The sequence below is a fragment of the Panthera leo genome, chromosome C2 (genome assembly GCF_018350215.1).
Source record: "Panthera leo isolate Ple1 chromosome C2, P.leo_Ple1_pat1.1, whole genome shotgun sequence".
In the NCBI taxonomy this organism is placed as follows: Eukaryota; Metazoa; Chordata; class Mammalia; order Carnivora; family Felidae; genus Panthera; species Panthera leo.
In genome coordinates this window covers 12,167,532-12,184,174 of record NC_056687.1, presented here as the reverse complement: position 1 = coordinate 12,184,174, position 16,643 = coordinate 12,167,532, and the positions used below count along the sequence as shown (strand labels likewise).

The 16,643-nt window shown below is 55.7% G+C and overlaps 1 protein-coding gene and 2 long non-coding RNA genes across 3 annotated transcripts in view; 1 reads left to right on the top strand and 2 right to left on the bottom strand.

Moving 5' to 3' along the window:
- The window catches only part of LOC122230270, a 48,502-nt gene extending 38,599 nt beyond the window's left edge, over positions 1–9,903 (bottom strand). Inside the window, exon 1 of the long non-coding RNA XR_006207365.1 lies at positions 9,793–9,903. This is a non-coding gene — a long non-coding RNA (uncharacterized LOC122230270). The remainder of the gene's footprint in view (positions 1–9,792) is intronic.
- A 2,529-nt stretch (positions 9,904–12,432) lies between these two features.
- LOC122230390 lies at positions 12,433–13,425 on the bottom strand. Its single transcript, XR_006207400.1, has 2 exons — positions 13,089–13,425; positions 12,433–12,812 (listed from the first exon to the last, which is right to left on the bottom strand). It is a non-coding gene; the product is annotated as an uncharacterized LOC122230390 (long non-coding RNA).
- Positions 13,426–14,937: 1,512 nt separating this feature from the next.
- Positions 14,938–16,013, top strand: OLIG2 (oligodendrocyte transcription factor 2). Its single transcript, XM_042903201.1, has one exon. The coding sequence runs from the start codon at positions 14,998–15,000 to the stop codon at positions 15,976–15,978; it is 981 nt and encodes a 326-aa protein (XP_042759135.1). The 5' UTR covers positions 14,938–14,997; the 3' UTR covers positions 15,979–16,013.
- Positions 16,014–16,643: the final 630 nt, after the last annotated feature.

The window sequence follows — 16,643 nt, the reverse complement described above, 5'->3', positions numbered from 1 at the left end:
TGCACTTTGATAGAAAACTCAAACATTGTAGCCTCCATAGTTTAAGAACCATGGATCTAACTAGAAGGCTGTATATCCTAAAAATGATACAGTGTAGGGCCCGATGCATAGTAATCGTACAATCTATGCTAGCTGTGACCATTAATAAGATAACAATAATCACAAGAATAGCATCATCGTTCTCAGCCGACACAGTTGTTTCCACCTGTATACATTTCCAACAACATTTCCGTATGCATTTTTCAAATGAAAAGACGTTTAAAGAGGGGAGGCGGGCGGCGTGCAAAGAGGTAAGAACGTTGATCGCTGAGAGCGACACAGCTCATTGTTTGCCCGGCCAGCTCCACGCTTACCTGCACATATGGTAGAGCCTGGAAGCCAGCATGCTAACACCATATGTACCAAATAATCACAGGGGTAGGTTAAACAGACAGCCTTCCCCCTAATTTGACCAATTTAGCATTTGGGGAGTAGTCGGTCCGTGCCTATCTGGGGAATTTCTGAAACAATGGATTGAAAGAGAAATTAGAGGAGGCAAACAATATTTTGGAATCAGCCTCATAAACGTGAACAGCTGCGAGACAGACAATCAGCGCCATAGATGATGGGCTCTTCCTTCCAGACGCAAAATAAATGTTGGCGTCCCCCCCGGGTCTAGCAGCCGGTCTACTTGCCCGCTGATTTCCACTCACGCGGATGCGCGGCTGTGCCTCCCTCCGGCCCTCTGGCTCGACTCCCTGGACAGCGTCCCCATGTGGCCACCGGACGTCCCCACAGACATGGGCTCCCAACTCACCGTATTCACACACCAGCTCTCCCCCATGGAATCCCCATCTTGGTCGATGAGTTGTGGCAACCCCATCCATCAGGCTACCCGGCCTTAGAAAACTAACAAGACCCTAGGCTACTCCACACCCCACTGTCCATATGGAGTCAGTCCCCAAAGCTTGCTGATTTGGTCTCCTAAGAATGCCTTCCAGCTGTCCCCTTTTCTCCATATCCCTGCCACTGCCCGAGGTTGGCATCTACATCAGTGTGCCAAGGTTGCCATGACAGGGAGCCTCGAACAACAGAAATTTCTTTTCTCACAGTCGTGGAGGCTAGAAATCCAAGATCAAGTTGTCAGCAAGACTGGTTTCTTGTCCTCGGCTTAGAGATGGCCGCCTTCGGCCTTCGTCTTCATGTTATCTTCTCTCTGTGTATCTGTGTCTTTGGGTCCTAGTGGATCGGGGCCCAACTTAATGACCTCACTTTAACTTAATTACCTCTTTAAAGATCCTGTATCCGAATACAGCCACATTCTGAAGTCCTGGGGGTTAAGGACTCCACGTAGGAATTTGGGGGGTGGGGAACACAATTCGGCTCACAACAGGATCCTTATCCTCTCTCACCTGCACTACCATAAAACCCTGGCTTTTCCAAGGTTGCCACACCTAGAAGGCCCATATTTTCAAAACTTTCTAATGAGGACCCTGCATGCCTTTTACTATCAGAAAATAAATAATCGGTGCATTATTAATTCACTCACGATTAATAAATTAGTTCGGAGAAAACTGTAGCGGTCTCCTGTTAACCAGGGAGGTGTCCTTGAACGCTCTCTATGTTCTGCTTAAATCCCTTCCTCTTCTGTCACGTGTCCCGTTTGCCATCCCATGGCCTTCCCTCTGGACTCTTACATTTCTCTTCTACAAAGAAGGCTTCCGCAGAGCTCTGTGTAGCAAACTGGCTCCCGTTCCCGAAGCCTGCCCCTCCTAGCCTTTCAGAATGTCTAGAACTCCCCCTGGCAGGGTTCTGGCCCTCGGGAAACTCGCCCCTCACCTTCTGAAGTTCTACACGTCTACGCTGATCCCCATCCTTGACAAAAGCAGGTGAGGGGGCCTCCTGGTGAGCTCTGCCAGGCAAGGTCCCAACAGGAAAGAGCACAGCCAAGATAAGATACTTTGCTGAAGGTTAATTTACAAAGGGACTACTTACAAAGACAGGGCCGGGGTGTAGGGGGACCTCAAGAGGTAGTGTAAGATTTGAGCTAGGAGTGTTTGTGTTGTTTCCACCCTTTGGCCCAAAAGGACAAGGGAGAGAGAGGTTACCAGAGCCCGGAAGAAAGAGAATAGGGCAGAACAGACTGCCATAGGAGGAACAGTGACTTCCCACTGTAGGGCCTCCAAGGGGGGAAGCCTGGGAGATAAATGCCTCCGTTTCCTTCCTTCCCCGAGGCTGTCAGAGCCCGACCAGAGGAAGCCAGGAGCAGAGACCAGGGTGAAGGTAGCGGAGAGTGGACCCAGAGAGACAAAGGCTAGTTACCTTTCTATCCTCACAGATCTACAGCACGGTTGCCCCATCTCCAAGCCGAAGTCTGTGCCTGCTTTGCAAGCTTTTCCTGGTCTGCCAAACAACTTACCACAGCAGACAGTTGGCGCCTGGGTGACTCAGTCGACTAAGCGTCCAACTTTGGCTCAGGTCATGATCTCAAACTCACTGCTCACGAGTTCGAGCCCCACGTCCGTCAGGCTCTGTGCTGACAGCTCGGAGCCTGGAGTCTGCTTTGGATTCTGTGTCTCCCTCTCTCTGCCCCTCCCCTACTTGTGCTCTCTCTCTCTCTCTCTCTCTCTCTCTCTCAAAAATAGACATTAAAAAAATTTTAATGAAAAATAAAAGTAAAAAAGAACAGCAGACAGTTATTTTCTCATGGTTCTGGAGGTCAGAAGTCTGAAATCAAGGTGTCAGTAAAACTGGGTTTCATTCAAAGGTTCTAGAGGAGGATCTTTCCTTTCCTCACCCAGCTTCAATGGTTTCAGGTGCTCCCTGGCTTGTGGCCACATCCTTCCTGCCTCTGCCCCTCTCTCTTCACATGGCCTTCTCCTCTCTGTCTGCTCTTCTGTCTGTCTCAGATCTTCCTGTGCCTTGCTTTGATAAAGACACTTGTCACTCATTTAGGGCCCACCTGAATATTCTAGGATGGTCGCAAGATTCTTAATTACAGCTACAAAGATGCTTTTTCCAAATAAAGTTACATTCACAAGTTCCAATGATTTGGACATGGGCATATATGGGGGGCACCATTCAACCCAAGGTTGGCCTCCCCCCTCCCCCCAGTTTCTCATGCTGAGTCCACTCCTTTTCTTATCAGAGATGCCCATCTCCAGGAAACCTGTGCCACCCACTTCACATCAGCTTTCTGTCAAAGCTCTGTCTGCACCCTCCCCCCTTCCATTGTGTTGGCCTCAGTTTCCACCTCTATGCCTGGGTCGCCAACAACTATGCTGGAGGTGTTGAAAAGGACTTCTCCAGAAACAGTACTTTGGGGCGTCCACAGCTGGCTGCCTTGGAATTGGTCGTAGCAGCTAAAGGGATACTTTCGAAGCAAGTCCCACATCAGCAGCCATACAAAAATTTAGTTGTAGCATTTAACGTAGTGATTCCTAGGTGTGACAGCAACTGCTGCCCCACCACCACTCCACCGGCCCCCAAAATCCATTCTCTTCCATCTCTGTTAGTGTGGGAGCTCCTCATTGGCTGTAATTGGTGACCCCTGGCCCCTCACCTGAAGACTACATTTCCCAGCCTCACTTGCCTTTAGGTGTAGCCATGTGACTAAAAGAGGCCAATGGGTTGTGAGCAGAAGTCCTGCCTGCAGCCTCTGGGCCTTACCTTCAAGGAAGGTGATGTGGCTTCCACTTGCCCCTCTCCTTCCTGCCGATGGAGCCGGGGCTGCCATCAACACAAAAGAGAGGTTGCAACAGAAGAGAGGAAGACAAAGCAACAAGATAAGGTGGCTGGAGCAGCCATCTGGGCAGAGGGGCACTATACACAGACTGCCACATGATACAGAGCTGTCCTTCTCCCGTGTGAGCACCGCTGGTTATAGTGACATGGGTGTTCATGGCTAAGTGATTTATCAAAGCGGTGCCAGGGCACCGAGGAGCCAGGCCAGAGGAGAAAGCCAAGAAAAGATCTCAGGCCAAAGTGCTAAAGTGTCTGGGCTTCAACCTGAACCCACGGGGCATCCTTGGGGTAGAAATTATGCTCTGGAGTTGCCTTGAGCCAGAAGTAAGAAGGTCTGTGCCATCAGCCCTCTCCACATTCAGCAAATCGGCTCCAGGCAACTAAGCACGGCCCTGCAAAGATCAGTCAGAGGTGCTGGCCATTGAAAATGAAGCTCACCACAGCCTGAAGGGTGCAGAGAAATGGTAGAAAGGGATCTGGGCAAACATCGACGCTATCTGCCCAGGAGCCTTTGCTACATATCATGAAAAGACACTACCAGGAAGAGTAAAGGGGCCATCAGGACCCACACCATCCATTATAGAAGCCTCCAGAATGAGTCCAACCACCACCACCACTTCCTGAATGACACGGTGCGTGACCACACGTGCTCACTCGCCCTTCCCTTAGAGCCTCCTCTCAAGAGAGGGTGGCCTCATACAATGCAATATCGCAAGTCTCCCGTCTTGTTATGATTCTGCCCTGGGCATTAGTTAGGATTCAGGCTCAACTGATGTAACAAAGACATTGGCAGCAGGGAGATGGTGTTGCAGTCACCTAAGAGACCAGAGAACGGGTCCTGGGGAGGCCTGGAACCCCACAGTATCAAGAACCCAGGCTCCTTCTCTCCTAATGCTCTTTCCTATGTGGCCCCATGGCCACCTCATGACTCCAGCGGCTCTTCCAGCCCTGACCATCACGTCGGGATCCCAGACAGCAGGAAGTCAAGGTGAAACGAGAAGAACACACTCCCTCACTTGGAGGATGCCTCTGGAAATTGCACGTACCACTTCTGTTCACATCCCCTTGGCCAGAACTTGGTCACAAAGGAGGCTGGGAAACGCAGTCCTTATTCCGGTGGCCACGTGTCCAGCCAGAAGTCCTATACAGAAACCGGAACAGATCTGGAGGAACCATCAGCAGTGTGCTGGGTGGGGGGCAGTAACTGTATCCCACACACCCCACTCTAACCACCTCACACAGCCACTGAGAGAATCAAAATAAATTACACTAAGAACCATGATAGTAATTACTTTTGTTAACGGGTTTGAGAGCAGAGATGCTATTTGTTTTGTTCACTGCTGGTCCCCTGCACAGGCCAGTTCATGGCACAAGAAAGGAGCCCAGTAAATATCTGAATTATCATGCCCAAAGCATAAAGATTCTTGGACCCTTCTACCCAACTGTGTGGAAAAAGTCATTAGTACATCTTGAGAAGGATTGGAAATGGTACCAGATGTTGAAATCTATTAGAATTTGTAGCTTGACGTTTTAAAGGGGGAAATGACATTTTATTATTCTATCCTGCAGAGTCACAGTGGTCCGCCCGTCACCTCTTCTGACATCCAAATTAGAGATCACATTTTCTCTGGACTCAGGAAAATAAAAACTCAACATTTAAATGAGCTGTCAGCCAGGCTGTATCTCTTCTACATCGCAACATAAATTTGGATACTACTTAAGTAACAACGCGGTAGCATCTATCAAAATTACCAACGGCACAGACTACCTGACTTAATGATACTAATTCTAGGAATTTATCCTTAGGACATATATGCAAATAATAATCTACAAGGTATTTCATCGCAGCATTGTTTGTAACAGTAAAAAATCAGAAACAATCTAAATGTCTTTCAACATTTGAAAGACAAATAAGACAAATTGATAGCTAAATAAGTTACAGTACATCCATATTACAGAAGGATGAACTTTTTTAAGGAAGGAGCTTTTAATACACTGAGAAGAAATGATCTCCAAGATCACTTAGATCGCCCAATATTAACTGGAAAAAGCAAGGTGGGGAAAACAGCACGTGCAAAATTGTATAAAAAGGGGAACATACATTTTTGCCTGCATTTGCAGCGACTGTCTCTGAAATGATCGAGACAGTGACTAAGCAAGGGAACAAGGTGGCTGGGGGACAAGGGCCGCAATCTTTTCGTTATATTTAAAAATTTTTTTGAACTCTGTGAATATATTACCTATTCAGCGAACAAACAAAAATAACAATAACTAATTAGCTTCATCTTGAGGTCTTATATATATTCTTTAAGGTATGTCTGTCTATATCTCTTTGCCTCGTTGCCCTCCAGATAGAAGGCGTACTATTGATTTTGCAATTATATATGAAAAAAAAAAGGACTCCTCTGCAAGTTTCTGGCAGTGACTAAAAGTCCTGTCTTGGGGACACTTGGAAGAAGCTGTCTCAGTGCAGGAAGCTCCTTGATCTCTCGTCACCTGGGGCTTGAACTGTCCTAGCTTGCAGTGATTAAAGGGGAGCAGAAAAAGTACCATCAGGACGCTGGTGTTCTCAGATTCTGATGCTGTGGTGCTTGCTTTTGAGGCGGAGGAAACTGTCTTCATTGAGATTAGGAGAGGCTCCTTGCACCTCTGACCACCTTGGTGAGGGTGTTTGAGAAGAAGGTGTATGTTTGTAAATATGTGTGTTGGTGGTGTGCTGGCCTAGGGGTGTGTGTGTGTGTGTGTGTGTGTGTGTGTTTCTGGAATACACAAGAAACTGTAACAGTAGTTCCTCTGGGGACCCGAGGGAAGGAAGCGCCAGGGACACTTGCTTTTAATCAAATACTCTTTAAACTGTTTGGAGTTTAATTTTAGGCATATGCTACACAGCGCCTATTCAAGCATGTTTTAAAGAAGAGAGAATTGCGGTTTATATGATGTGATTTCTTTCTCTTTCTCCTCCTCCTCCTCCTCTCCCGTTCTGCCCCCCTCCTCTTCCTCTCCCTCCTCCTCTTCTTTTTCTTCTTCTAGTCAAAACTGTACCTACCGCTTAAGCAGAATGGCCTCTTTGCTTAGACCTGGCCTTAGAGTCAACCCAGAAGTGGATGCTCTTTGGGGTTGGAAGTGGGAACAGAAAATAAGGGAACTGAATGGCTAAAACTCCTGCATCGTCCAAAATCACAGACCCCAAGTTCTGCCCTGGTCACGGTCCCAGACTAGGAAGGCTCTCTTCACACACTGAACACAGCCAACCCACATCTCAGACGTGGGTTCGGCTTCCCGGACTGTAAGCAAAGTGGAAACCAATTCTTCCCAGTATACCTGCTGGGAGGGAGAGACTCTTCAGAGGAGAATCTGGTGCTGCTGAGAGCCCAGCGGGAGCCAGGAAGGGAGCACCTACCGTGCCTTGTTGGGCAGGAGCCTGGACCCCCAGGTCCCTCCCACCACAAGGGCACACAGGGTAGAAACACATTTTCAGAGTTTCCGGTTCTGACCAGCTTTTCGAGGCTGAACAGGCAAAGGAGGGGAGAATCTAAAGGGGATGGGTTGGTGCAGGTCTATACTGTTAAAGGGGTCGGTGAATCTTGTATTGATGTGGAAGGCCGTCCAAGAGGCGCTAAGAAATCAAAGAAGGCGGTAACAAACCCTTACACAGTCTGGAAGGACGTTGCCACAATGTTGGACAGTGACTTGTCGCGGGGGAAGAGGGTTGGACTATTGGCGACTTTTGCATTCTGCCTTATTTCAAAGTTACTTTTGTTTTACAACGGGCTTGCATTTGTGAAAGCGTGCACTAAATTTTATTTAACAGATGGCCAAGGGGGTAAGAGTGAGCACCATACAAGTGGCTGGGGAGGTGTTGTGGACTCTCCAGGAAATAGCTTTGTCCGCCCCAGAAAGGGGCTGTGTCTGGAGCTGGAAGACCCAAGGACCCTGGGGAGTAGGCGCCTGAGGACGACCCCCCAAGATACCTAGCGCAAGGCTCCCCGAACTCTAATGTGCCATGCATCACCTGGGAAGCTTGGTTAATGTAGCTTCCCTCTCACTAGGTCTGGATGGGCCTAAGGCTCTGTACGTCCAACAAGCCCCCACCTAAATGCTGGTGTGGTGCGTCCTGGGACCACCAGGGTCCGGAGAGAGGTGGCAGGGGGCGGGGAGTCAGCCTGAGGTTCCTGGCTCTCAGGAGCCTGGCATGTGTCATTTCAGTAAGGAGGGAAAATCAAAACTCAACGGCGACATGCTGGAGGGGGAGGAGAAAAGAGACTGATAGAAGCCAAGGAAGCGCGCTCAAAGGGAACGCGGAAGAAGAGAAAAGGAACCCTCAGGCACCTGTCTCCCCACCCGGTTCTCCAAACCCAAGAAGGGGGTGGCGCGTGCGGCGCAGGGGTCAGGGCTGTGCCTCGGGTCCCCAACCGGGGGAAGGTGCGGCCCGGTGCCCACGCGGCGGCCCGGTCCCTGCTCCGCCCGCGCTGCGGAGCCGCGTGAAGCTGGGGGCTCGGGCCGGGGACCCCTGGTTGGGGAAACACACCCCCCAGCCCCGGGCCGGCCGCGCGTTCGGGCTGAGCCGGGGGGAGGGCGCCGGGCGTCGGAGGCCCTGCCCGGATCCCTGGCCGCGCCAGCTCCGGGTACCCCGGGACCCCGCCGCACCTCTCGCCCCGCGCTCCCCTCCCTCCCCGCGGGGCGGAGTGCGGCAGGAAGCCGGTGGGAGCCCATCTCCCGCCCCCCGCCTTACGGGATGACTTGTTTGCCTGGGGTCGGGGGCTGTCTGCCCCCCCCACCCCCCACCCATATGACCAGGAGTGAGCGGCACGGTCCTCATCAGGCATTTTTGAAACTGGTCTAATGAGGGGGGAGACTTGTACCTTTGCCGCTATTGTTATTGTTGTCTTTTGTGGTGTGTGCAAAGTCCAAGAAAACTTTCAGGGTAACTGTCTAGTCAGAGGCCCTTACTTGGATTTATTGAGCTCTCTTGGGACCTGTCCCCACTCTGGGGCTCAGAGATGCAAAGTGAGTTCTGGCACCGTGAGGACCCTCCAGGCGCTCGCCGGCGGGGAGGGAGCCAGTGGGTGAAATGCAGTGGGGTGAACCCTGCTGGAGGTGGGGAGAGCTCTGGGTGCCGCAGGAGCTCAAGGAGGGAGGGGTGGTCTTCCCGGGAAGACCCCTGAGAGGGTAGTATGGGGCACAGACGGACAGACAGGAGGAGGGCAGGGGTCGGGGAGGCGTAGGCGAAGGTGGGGAAAGGGCAGAGCCCCGGGATAGACAGACGCTCCGGGTCCTGAGAAAGGGGGAGAGGGAGCGGGAGACCCTGAGAAGCCGGCGGAGATCCGGTTAGGACCCGAAGGCCGAGGTCAAGGGCCTGGACGGGATCCTGAAGGCTACGGGGAGGCATCGAACTGCTACATTTTCCAGATGCAGCAAGGAAGGTCATTTATTCCGTGTTTGGAGCTGAACAGCAGGCACTCGGAGGTGAGAGGCCCCGCGCCCTCCGCGCGTGCAGCTGCCCCCGCTGCAGACCCCACGGGGTGCGGGGAGCGCACGCAGGTCCTGCCTCGGAATCTGCCGCGCGCTGTTGGCACCTGTAGCCTAGAAGACTCTCTCCTGCGCTCCGACGCCCGCCGCTTCCTCTTACCCAGGGTCTTAGGTCCCTCCTGCCCTGCCCACCCCATACCCGAGTGAAGCTCGCCTCACCTCAGGGCCAGCTACCCGATCAGGGACACTCCCACCCGTGCTCCCCAACTTGTTCACCCCATCTTCCGCGCTGGATTAATCTGCATGGGGGGGGGGGGCAGGGGCGGTGGAGGGGGAAAGGGGAGGCGCCTAGAGTCTCAGGAAAGAGGAGAGTGAGCAAATGGAAACCCAGGACTGACGCATCAAGGCCCCTGGGACTTGGGATCCAGTGGGCTGGAGGTGGAACCCAGACCCTGCCTTGATCTCTAGCCTTCAATATCTTCATCTGTAAAATGGGAACAGCGGGCCTCCTTCTAAACACCGAAGGGCCCGTTGCACAAGTTGGGTGAGATAAACAAATGGGAGCTATGAAGTTAGTTCCTGGTCGCCCCTCAGTCCTACCTCAACTTTGTTCCACGGTGAACTTGGGACACCGGGTTGACTTCAATGTCGCTGATCCTTAGGGGCAGATGGCAACCATTGCTACCTCCGTGGACGTGGGTGATTCAAAGGGTGGAACTCTCTAGGGAGAAGGGGCTATTATTAGTTTGGGGGGTTCTTTGGGGGGGGATTTTTGGTTTGTCATTTCCCTTTCGTTCTCCCAGCACCCCTTCTCCCAAGCCCCTGGGCATTCCTTCCAGATTCTACCCAGGCTGAGCCTCTTCTGACTGGGAGGGGTTCCTCCATATTCTCAGCGACTCAGGGTTCCCATAACACGAGTATTAGCAAAATAGGGAAACTTCCAAGGGAGGGTATCGTTTGACTCTCCCTCGTTCCTCCCAATCTCACAGCAGACATACCTTTTGAGGTCACAGTAGCTTCTAGAAACCCATTTTAGGGATGAGAATCTGAGACTGAAAACAGACAACTCAAGATGTCTCTGATGCCCGCCCTCACCCTCTCTGCCTGGACCTGCTTCTCTGCTCCCAGGACCTTGACAAAATGGCCATACCGCCCTCGAGGGTCAGTTTTCCCAGTCTGTAAAATGGGAGTGAGCAAAGTAAGTAAACGACCCTCCCAGGATCAGCGAGAGATTAAATGAGATGAAGCCTCTCAAGGCCCACTAAGCGTCTGGCCCAACTTAACTCGCCTTGAGGTGGCCATTAGATGGGAGTCCCTGCCCTTGTCATTCATTCTAAAGGTTCCCATATTCCAACAGTCCAGATTACAGACCTCATGGTCTGCCCTGTACACAGAACGTTACATGTATTTTAGGAATCGTGTCTCACACCAGCCCCTGTGCACCTCTGCAGGCGTGTGCATTCAGAAGTATTTAGCAAGCACCTTCCACGCGTCCTGCCCGGTGCTCGGCGCTGGGTCCCCGGACAGGGATGACCGTGGACGGCTCCGGGGTCTGAGTTTTACAAGGAAGACAGAGGCCATTTGTTTGCAGAGTTCTCCTGAGAGGGTCTCATGGCTCCCCCCGCCCCCCTCGTCGCCAAACGCCACCATTCCTCATCCCTCCTGGTTTCCGGGCCTGGAGCGATGGCCCAACTGCTTTTTTTAATTTGCTTTCTTTTCCGGTGCCCGCAGCCTCGCCTCCTCCCATCGGTCCCGGCTCCACGCCGAGCAAGGCCGCTGCTGTCCTTGGCAGTCTGGCCCAGCCGCTGCCTGAAAGTGTGCAGGAACTTGTGAAGGGAAAGGCGAGACCGCGAAAGAATGGCCCGGGAGGGACCCGGCAAGCAGTGGGAGGTCTGAGCCCTTAGAGCCCCGCGCGAGCCCGCCCCGGCGAATTTGGCACAAACTCCTCCCGGGCCGCCCGGCGACTGAGCAAAGGCCGGCCGCGACGCTCACCCGGCCTTTTGTGGGAGGGAAGCACAAAGGAGAGGGAAAAACACGTCTTCCGTTTTGACGGAGGAGGCCGACAGCTTCTGGACGCCCGGGCCAGCCAGGGACGCCCGGAGCCGGGCCGATTAGCTTCGGCAAAGTGAGCACTCAATTTCCCGGAAAGGGGCTGCGGCGTGGCCCGGGACGCACCCAGGCCGTGCACGCCGGGCGCCGGGGCTCAAGAGCAGAGCGAATGCCAGGGGGCCTCCGGACGCACGAGGGCAGGCGCCAGGGGCCGGGCTCCCGTTTTGCATTATTCCCGGAGCGGGTAGGACTCGGAGACCCAGAGAGATGGGTCCGGCGACCGTTTTGCCCTGGACTAAAGGAGCGCAGGGGGCCACAGGGGGCCCCTACCTCCTGAGCGACTTTCTGGCAACCACGGAATGTTGGGGGGGATGCTGCCGGGAGAAGGGGTCCTCAGCCTACGGCTGCCAGCCCAAGCTCCGGGCATCGGGAGTCAGGACCGCGAGGTGCCGCTGCGCTGCCCAGAACAGCCACCACTGCCCGGGGCTGGGGCCTGGAGCGTCCGTATGGGCGTTCACGCGGGAACCTGGCCAATAAGCCAGCTCTCCTACCTCTGGACTCTGCCTTCCCTGTTTCTAAGTACGCACGGTGCCAGAACGGACCCCTCAACTAGAGCAAGCGCGAAAAGAACCCCAGGGCGCGCACTCTGGCGCGGACAGTGGCCGGTGACAAGCAACAAAAGAAGGAACCGGGGCTCCAGGACACGTGCCGCTGCCGCCGTCTGGACTAACCTCAGCGTCTGCAACCCAGGCGGGCGCACAGTGCGCCTGCCGGTGTTTATTAGATACACTGGCGCGCGCACAAGTCCACGCCCCGGCTGGTGGCCCGCAGCTCACATTCCCACGAATGTCCTCACTGCCTGCGGCCGGGGAGGCCCAAAGGAACGATCCTCTAAATACTCTAGCTCTTTCTGCTCCCCCCCCCCCGCCCCCCCCCCTCGCAGCGTTCGACCATGCGACAGATTCTCCTAATTCAACGGTTATGGGTCATCCTCCGCAACCGTTGGACGACATATCTATCTCCACGCTTCAGTTCTTCATGTTTTAAATACATATTTAACGGATGGCTGCAGAGCCAGCTGGGAAACACACGGGTTGAAAAATAATGCTCCAGAAAGCACAAGATTGGGGCGAAGGCGAGAGCCCGCGAGGTTTCTATCAGAGTCTTACCCAGAAACTGGGAGCCATCCCGTGGGTTTATTTTTGTATTCGTTTATTTCGTGCCTTCCCAACGCGAAGGCGAACGACTTTGTTTTTCAAGCCGTGCGTGCAAATTAAAAGTTCCTAAACAACCACATAAACAGAGGCCATAACACTCCCTGGGAGGGAGGGCCGGGGTGTGTTTGTGTATGTATGTGTGTGCGCAGTATAAACGGCCAGTGTCCGCGGTCTGCAGGAGCAACCCTCCGTGCTGGAAATGTACAGATGGAAGGAATCCAGCTTAGGGAAAAGGTTAGAGACACACGGCCGCCACTGCTGCTCAGGAACCGCCCACGCCGGTTATCTGCGCGGTAAAGACTTAGCAGTGTTGTCCGTGGGCTTGCTGTAGACAGGGTCTCCGGATTTTCCCATCTGTAAAATGGATGAGTGCGTCAGTGCCGCTAACCTACCTCAGCTAGCTGCTTCTCTAAAACCAGGTTTCATCCCTGATGGGCAAGCGTTTCCGGGCTTAGCAGCCAAGCTGCGATTGGTGAAAGGGGTCTGAATGCAGCCGCAAGGAGTTGGATCTCGCTGTCTGGCCCAAAGCCTGGAGAAGTCTTTGCCCAGGCCTTCGGCCTTTCTCTCTCTCCCTCTCTCTTTTTCTTTTCTTTTTCTTTTTTTTCAGACAAACCAGCGTTTCCCTCCTACCTCATTTTCCCATTTTGTGGAGACGACCACAAGAGTGATGCTGAAAATACCACCATCGGTTCCAGAGCTAAGACACGCAGGGCGGGCGCGGCACTTTGGGCGCTAGACTCTGCCCTTCTGTTAGCGCGGTTACTGTGCGGAAACACCTCCTCCCTGTGTCCACGCCATTCCCGACTTTACGAAGAGTTGAGATTTCTTTCAAAACGCCATTCTGGAGCAGGTGCTCCAGGTCCTTCCCTGCCCTCTGCCTCGCGAGGCCCTGCCCCCAGCTGGGGGCGCTACCGGCCGCCCGCGGAGGAGCGTGCTTAACTTGCGCCTGGTTGTCCTTTACCCTTGGGGTTCCAAATGCCCCCGTGTTGATGAAACGTTTGAGATGGGGGGGGGGGGGGGCGGGCAACGGGAACCCAGAGAGAGGGAGATGAAAAGCAAAGGGGGAGACTCCAGCCCCAGCGCCTGAATCGCCACGGTTATTCGTGCGCATCCCCAAAGATCCGATCGCTTTGGGTATCAGGTTAGTTCGTCGGCAGAACCCCAAGCCCACGCCATCCTCCAGCCTGACTCTGTGGTCACCGTATTTTTACAGAAATTTGACAACGCTCCCTCTCTATCTCAACTGCATTCTGCCCTCGGTACTTCCCCGGCAAGCCCTCCCCACCCCTCCTCCTCCTCCTGCTCGCCTCGCACACCCCCTCCTCGGGTTCCTCCTCCAGTCCCTCCCCAAGAATCTCCCGGCCGCCGACGCCCATTGGCTGTGCGCGGGGAGGAGGCGTGTGCGGGCCGGGCGAGTTTCATTGAGCGGAATTAGCCCGGATGACATCAGCTTCCCAGCCCCCCGGGCGGGCCCAGCTCATTGGCGCGGCGGCCCCTCCAGGACCCGCACATTGTTCCCCGCCCCCGCCTCGGCCACCGCCGCCGCGGTCGCCGCCGCCACCGGGCTATAAAAAACCGGCGGAGCCCCGAAAGGTGCGGATGCTTATTATAGACCAACGCGACATCACCGCCCGGAGCCCGGTTCTCCACTGCGGCTTTTGGGAAGGAGCTCCTCTAATTGCATCCACAGTAAGTGTCCCCGCCCCCCCCCCCCCCAGCAGCCCCAGCCTGTATCCCAGGGACAGACGCCCCTCAACTCGCAAGCGACCCAGGAAGCTCGGTTAGAGAGGGCCCCGATCCCGCCCCTGCCCGCCGGTTCCCCTGAGTGCTTCGCCGCTCTGATCCTTCCCACACTCACCTCAGCACCCCCTTCGCCCAAAAGCCAGAAGTCGAAGCGACCACAGCTCCTTCTGCCCAAGTCCCGCTAGGCTGGCAAGCTCCCCGCGGTCCCCGGACGCGACGCACGTTATCTAGGCTCGCGGGCGCTGGGTGCCTGTGTGTTTGTTGCTCGGTGTCGATGGAGATAAGGTCGATGCGTTTGAGAAACCAAATAAATACTTCTCTATTTAGATCTCCGTCCTCCCAAAGAAAAACCCTCACTTGCCATTCCAGCCCTGGGGATTCGGCCTCCCGATTCCTAATTGAAGGCATCCAGAAGGCCACCCTCTCTGAGGGGCTCCAATGCTCCCTGGAATAAAACAACCTGTGGATGAGAGCTGAGGAAGTGGGGAGAGAAAGAGAGAGGTTACTTCGTGCGCACCTGCCTGCCGCTAGAAGGAAGCGAGGTGGACACAAAACGACCGACCACCCGCACCTGGACCGCACGCTGCGGTGCAGGCGGGAGCAGCTTCTCCTCTCTCTCTCTCTCTCTCTCTCTCTCTCTTTCTCTCTCTTTTTCTCTCTTTTTCTGAGTGCCTCGAGCTCGATCTAGATCTCTCTCTTCTGTTTCTTCTCCTCTCCGCAGGAGGCGTGCGCAAAGCTCCGAGGGCCGAGGGAGGGAGGGAGGACCCCGCGAGAGCTGCGACTATCCCTCGGGGCCATGGACTCGGACGCCAGCCTGGTGTCCAGTCGCCCGTCGTCACCAGAGCCCGATGACCTTTTTCTGCCGGCCCGGAGCAAAGGCAGTGGCGGCAGCGGCTTCACGGGGGGCACGGTGTCCTCGTCCACGCCGAGCGACGGCCCTCCGGAGCTGAGCGCAGAGCTGCGCGGCGCCATGGGCGCGGCGGGCGCGCACCCCGGGGACAAGCTGGGCGGCGGCGGCGGCGGCTTCAAGTCAGCCTCGTCCAGCACTTCGTCGTCCGCATCGTCGGCGGCCGCGTCGTCCACCAAGAAGGACAAGAAGCAGATGACGGAGCCCGAGCTGCAGCAGCTACGCCTCAAGATCAACAGCCGCGAGCGCAAGCGCATGCACGACCTCAACATCGCCATGGACGGGCTGCGCGAGGTCATGCCGTACGCGCACGGCCCGTCGGTGCGCAAGCTCTCCAAGATCGCCACGCTGCTGCTGGCGCGCAACTACATCCTCATGCTCACCAACTCCCTGGAGGAGATGAAGCGACTGGTGAGCGAGATCTACGGCGGCCACCACGCGGGCTTCCACCCGTCGGCCTGCGGCGGCCTGGCGCACTCGGCGCCCCTGCCCGCCGCCACGGCGCACCCCGCGGCCGCCGCGCACGCCGCGCACCACCCCGCGGTTCACCACCCCATTCTGCCTCCCGCGGCCGCCGCCGCCGCCGCCGCCGCGGCCGCCGCCGCGGTGTCCAGCGCCTCCCTGCCCGGCTCCGGGTTGTCGTCGGTCGGCTCCATTCGGCCCCCGCACGGCCTGCTCAAGTCTCCGTCCGCCGCGGCGGCGGCGGCCCCGCTGGCGGGCGGGGGCGGCGGCAGCGGGGGCGGCGGCGGCTTCCAGCACTGGGGCGGCATGCCCTGCCCCTGCAGCATGTGCCAGGTGCCGCCGCCGCACCACCACGTGTCGGCCATGGGCGCCGGCAGCCTGCCGCGCCTCACCTCCGACGCCAAGTGAGCTGCCGGCCGCCGGCGCGTTCTGGCGAACGGAGGGACCCGGGGGCTGCGGGGAAGCGAGGCCTGGCCGGCACTGGGGCCCGGGAGCTCAGTTCCCAAGATCACAGGACGTTGGGCTGGGGGTGGGGGTGGGGCGCAATGATGAGGACGTCAGCACTGGGGAACCGAAGCAATTGGGGGGCGCGCACCGGACAGTGGGGAGTGACAGGGCCGTGCGCTCTGGGTGCAGCCCTCTCTAGCTTTAAACAGCGCTACTCCGAAAGAAACCATTGTAAAAGAAGGCACTGCTGTGTGCACCCCTCCCTCGACACCTCCCTCCCCCTCCCCCTTCCAAAAAAAGTGATTCTTAAATTGGTTTCTTCTAGGATGCGGGCCGCGCTCGGCCCTGGCAGCCCTTCGTTACATGGGGGAGGAGGAGGAGGAGGGAGGACCGCGTTGGGGACTTCCTCTCCTTCCTCCTTTCTTGGCGGGTAGGAGACTTGGGAGAAGCTGTATTCCAGGACCGGCCGTCAGGCCTCGCCTTCAAGGGTCGTCTCTGGCCCTGAGCCAGGGGCTACGAGGTAGCTGAAAATTGGCATCCGGTACCAGAAGCATTGACGGTCTCGTCCAATGTGGGTAAACCCACAACTGTCTGAGAACTACTGCGGTTCCTGCCTGTCGCCCCTA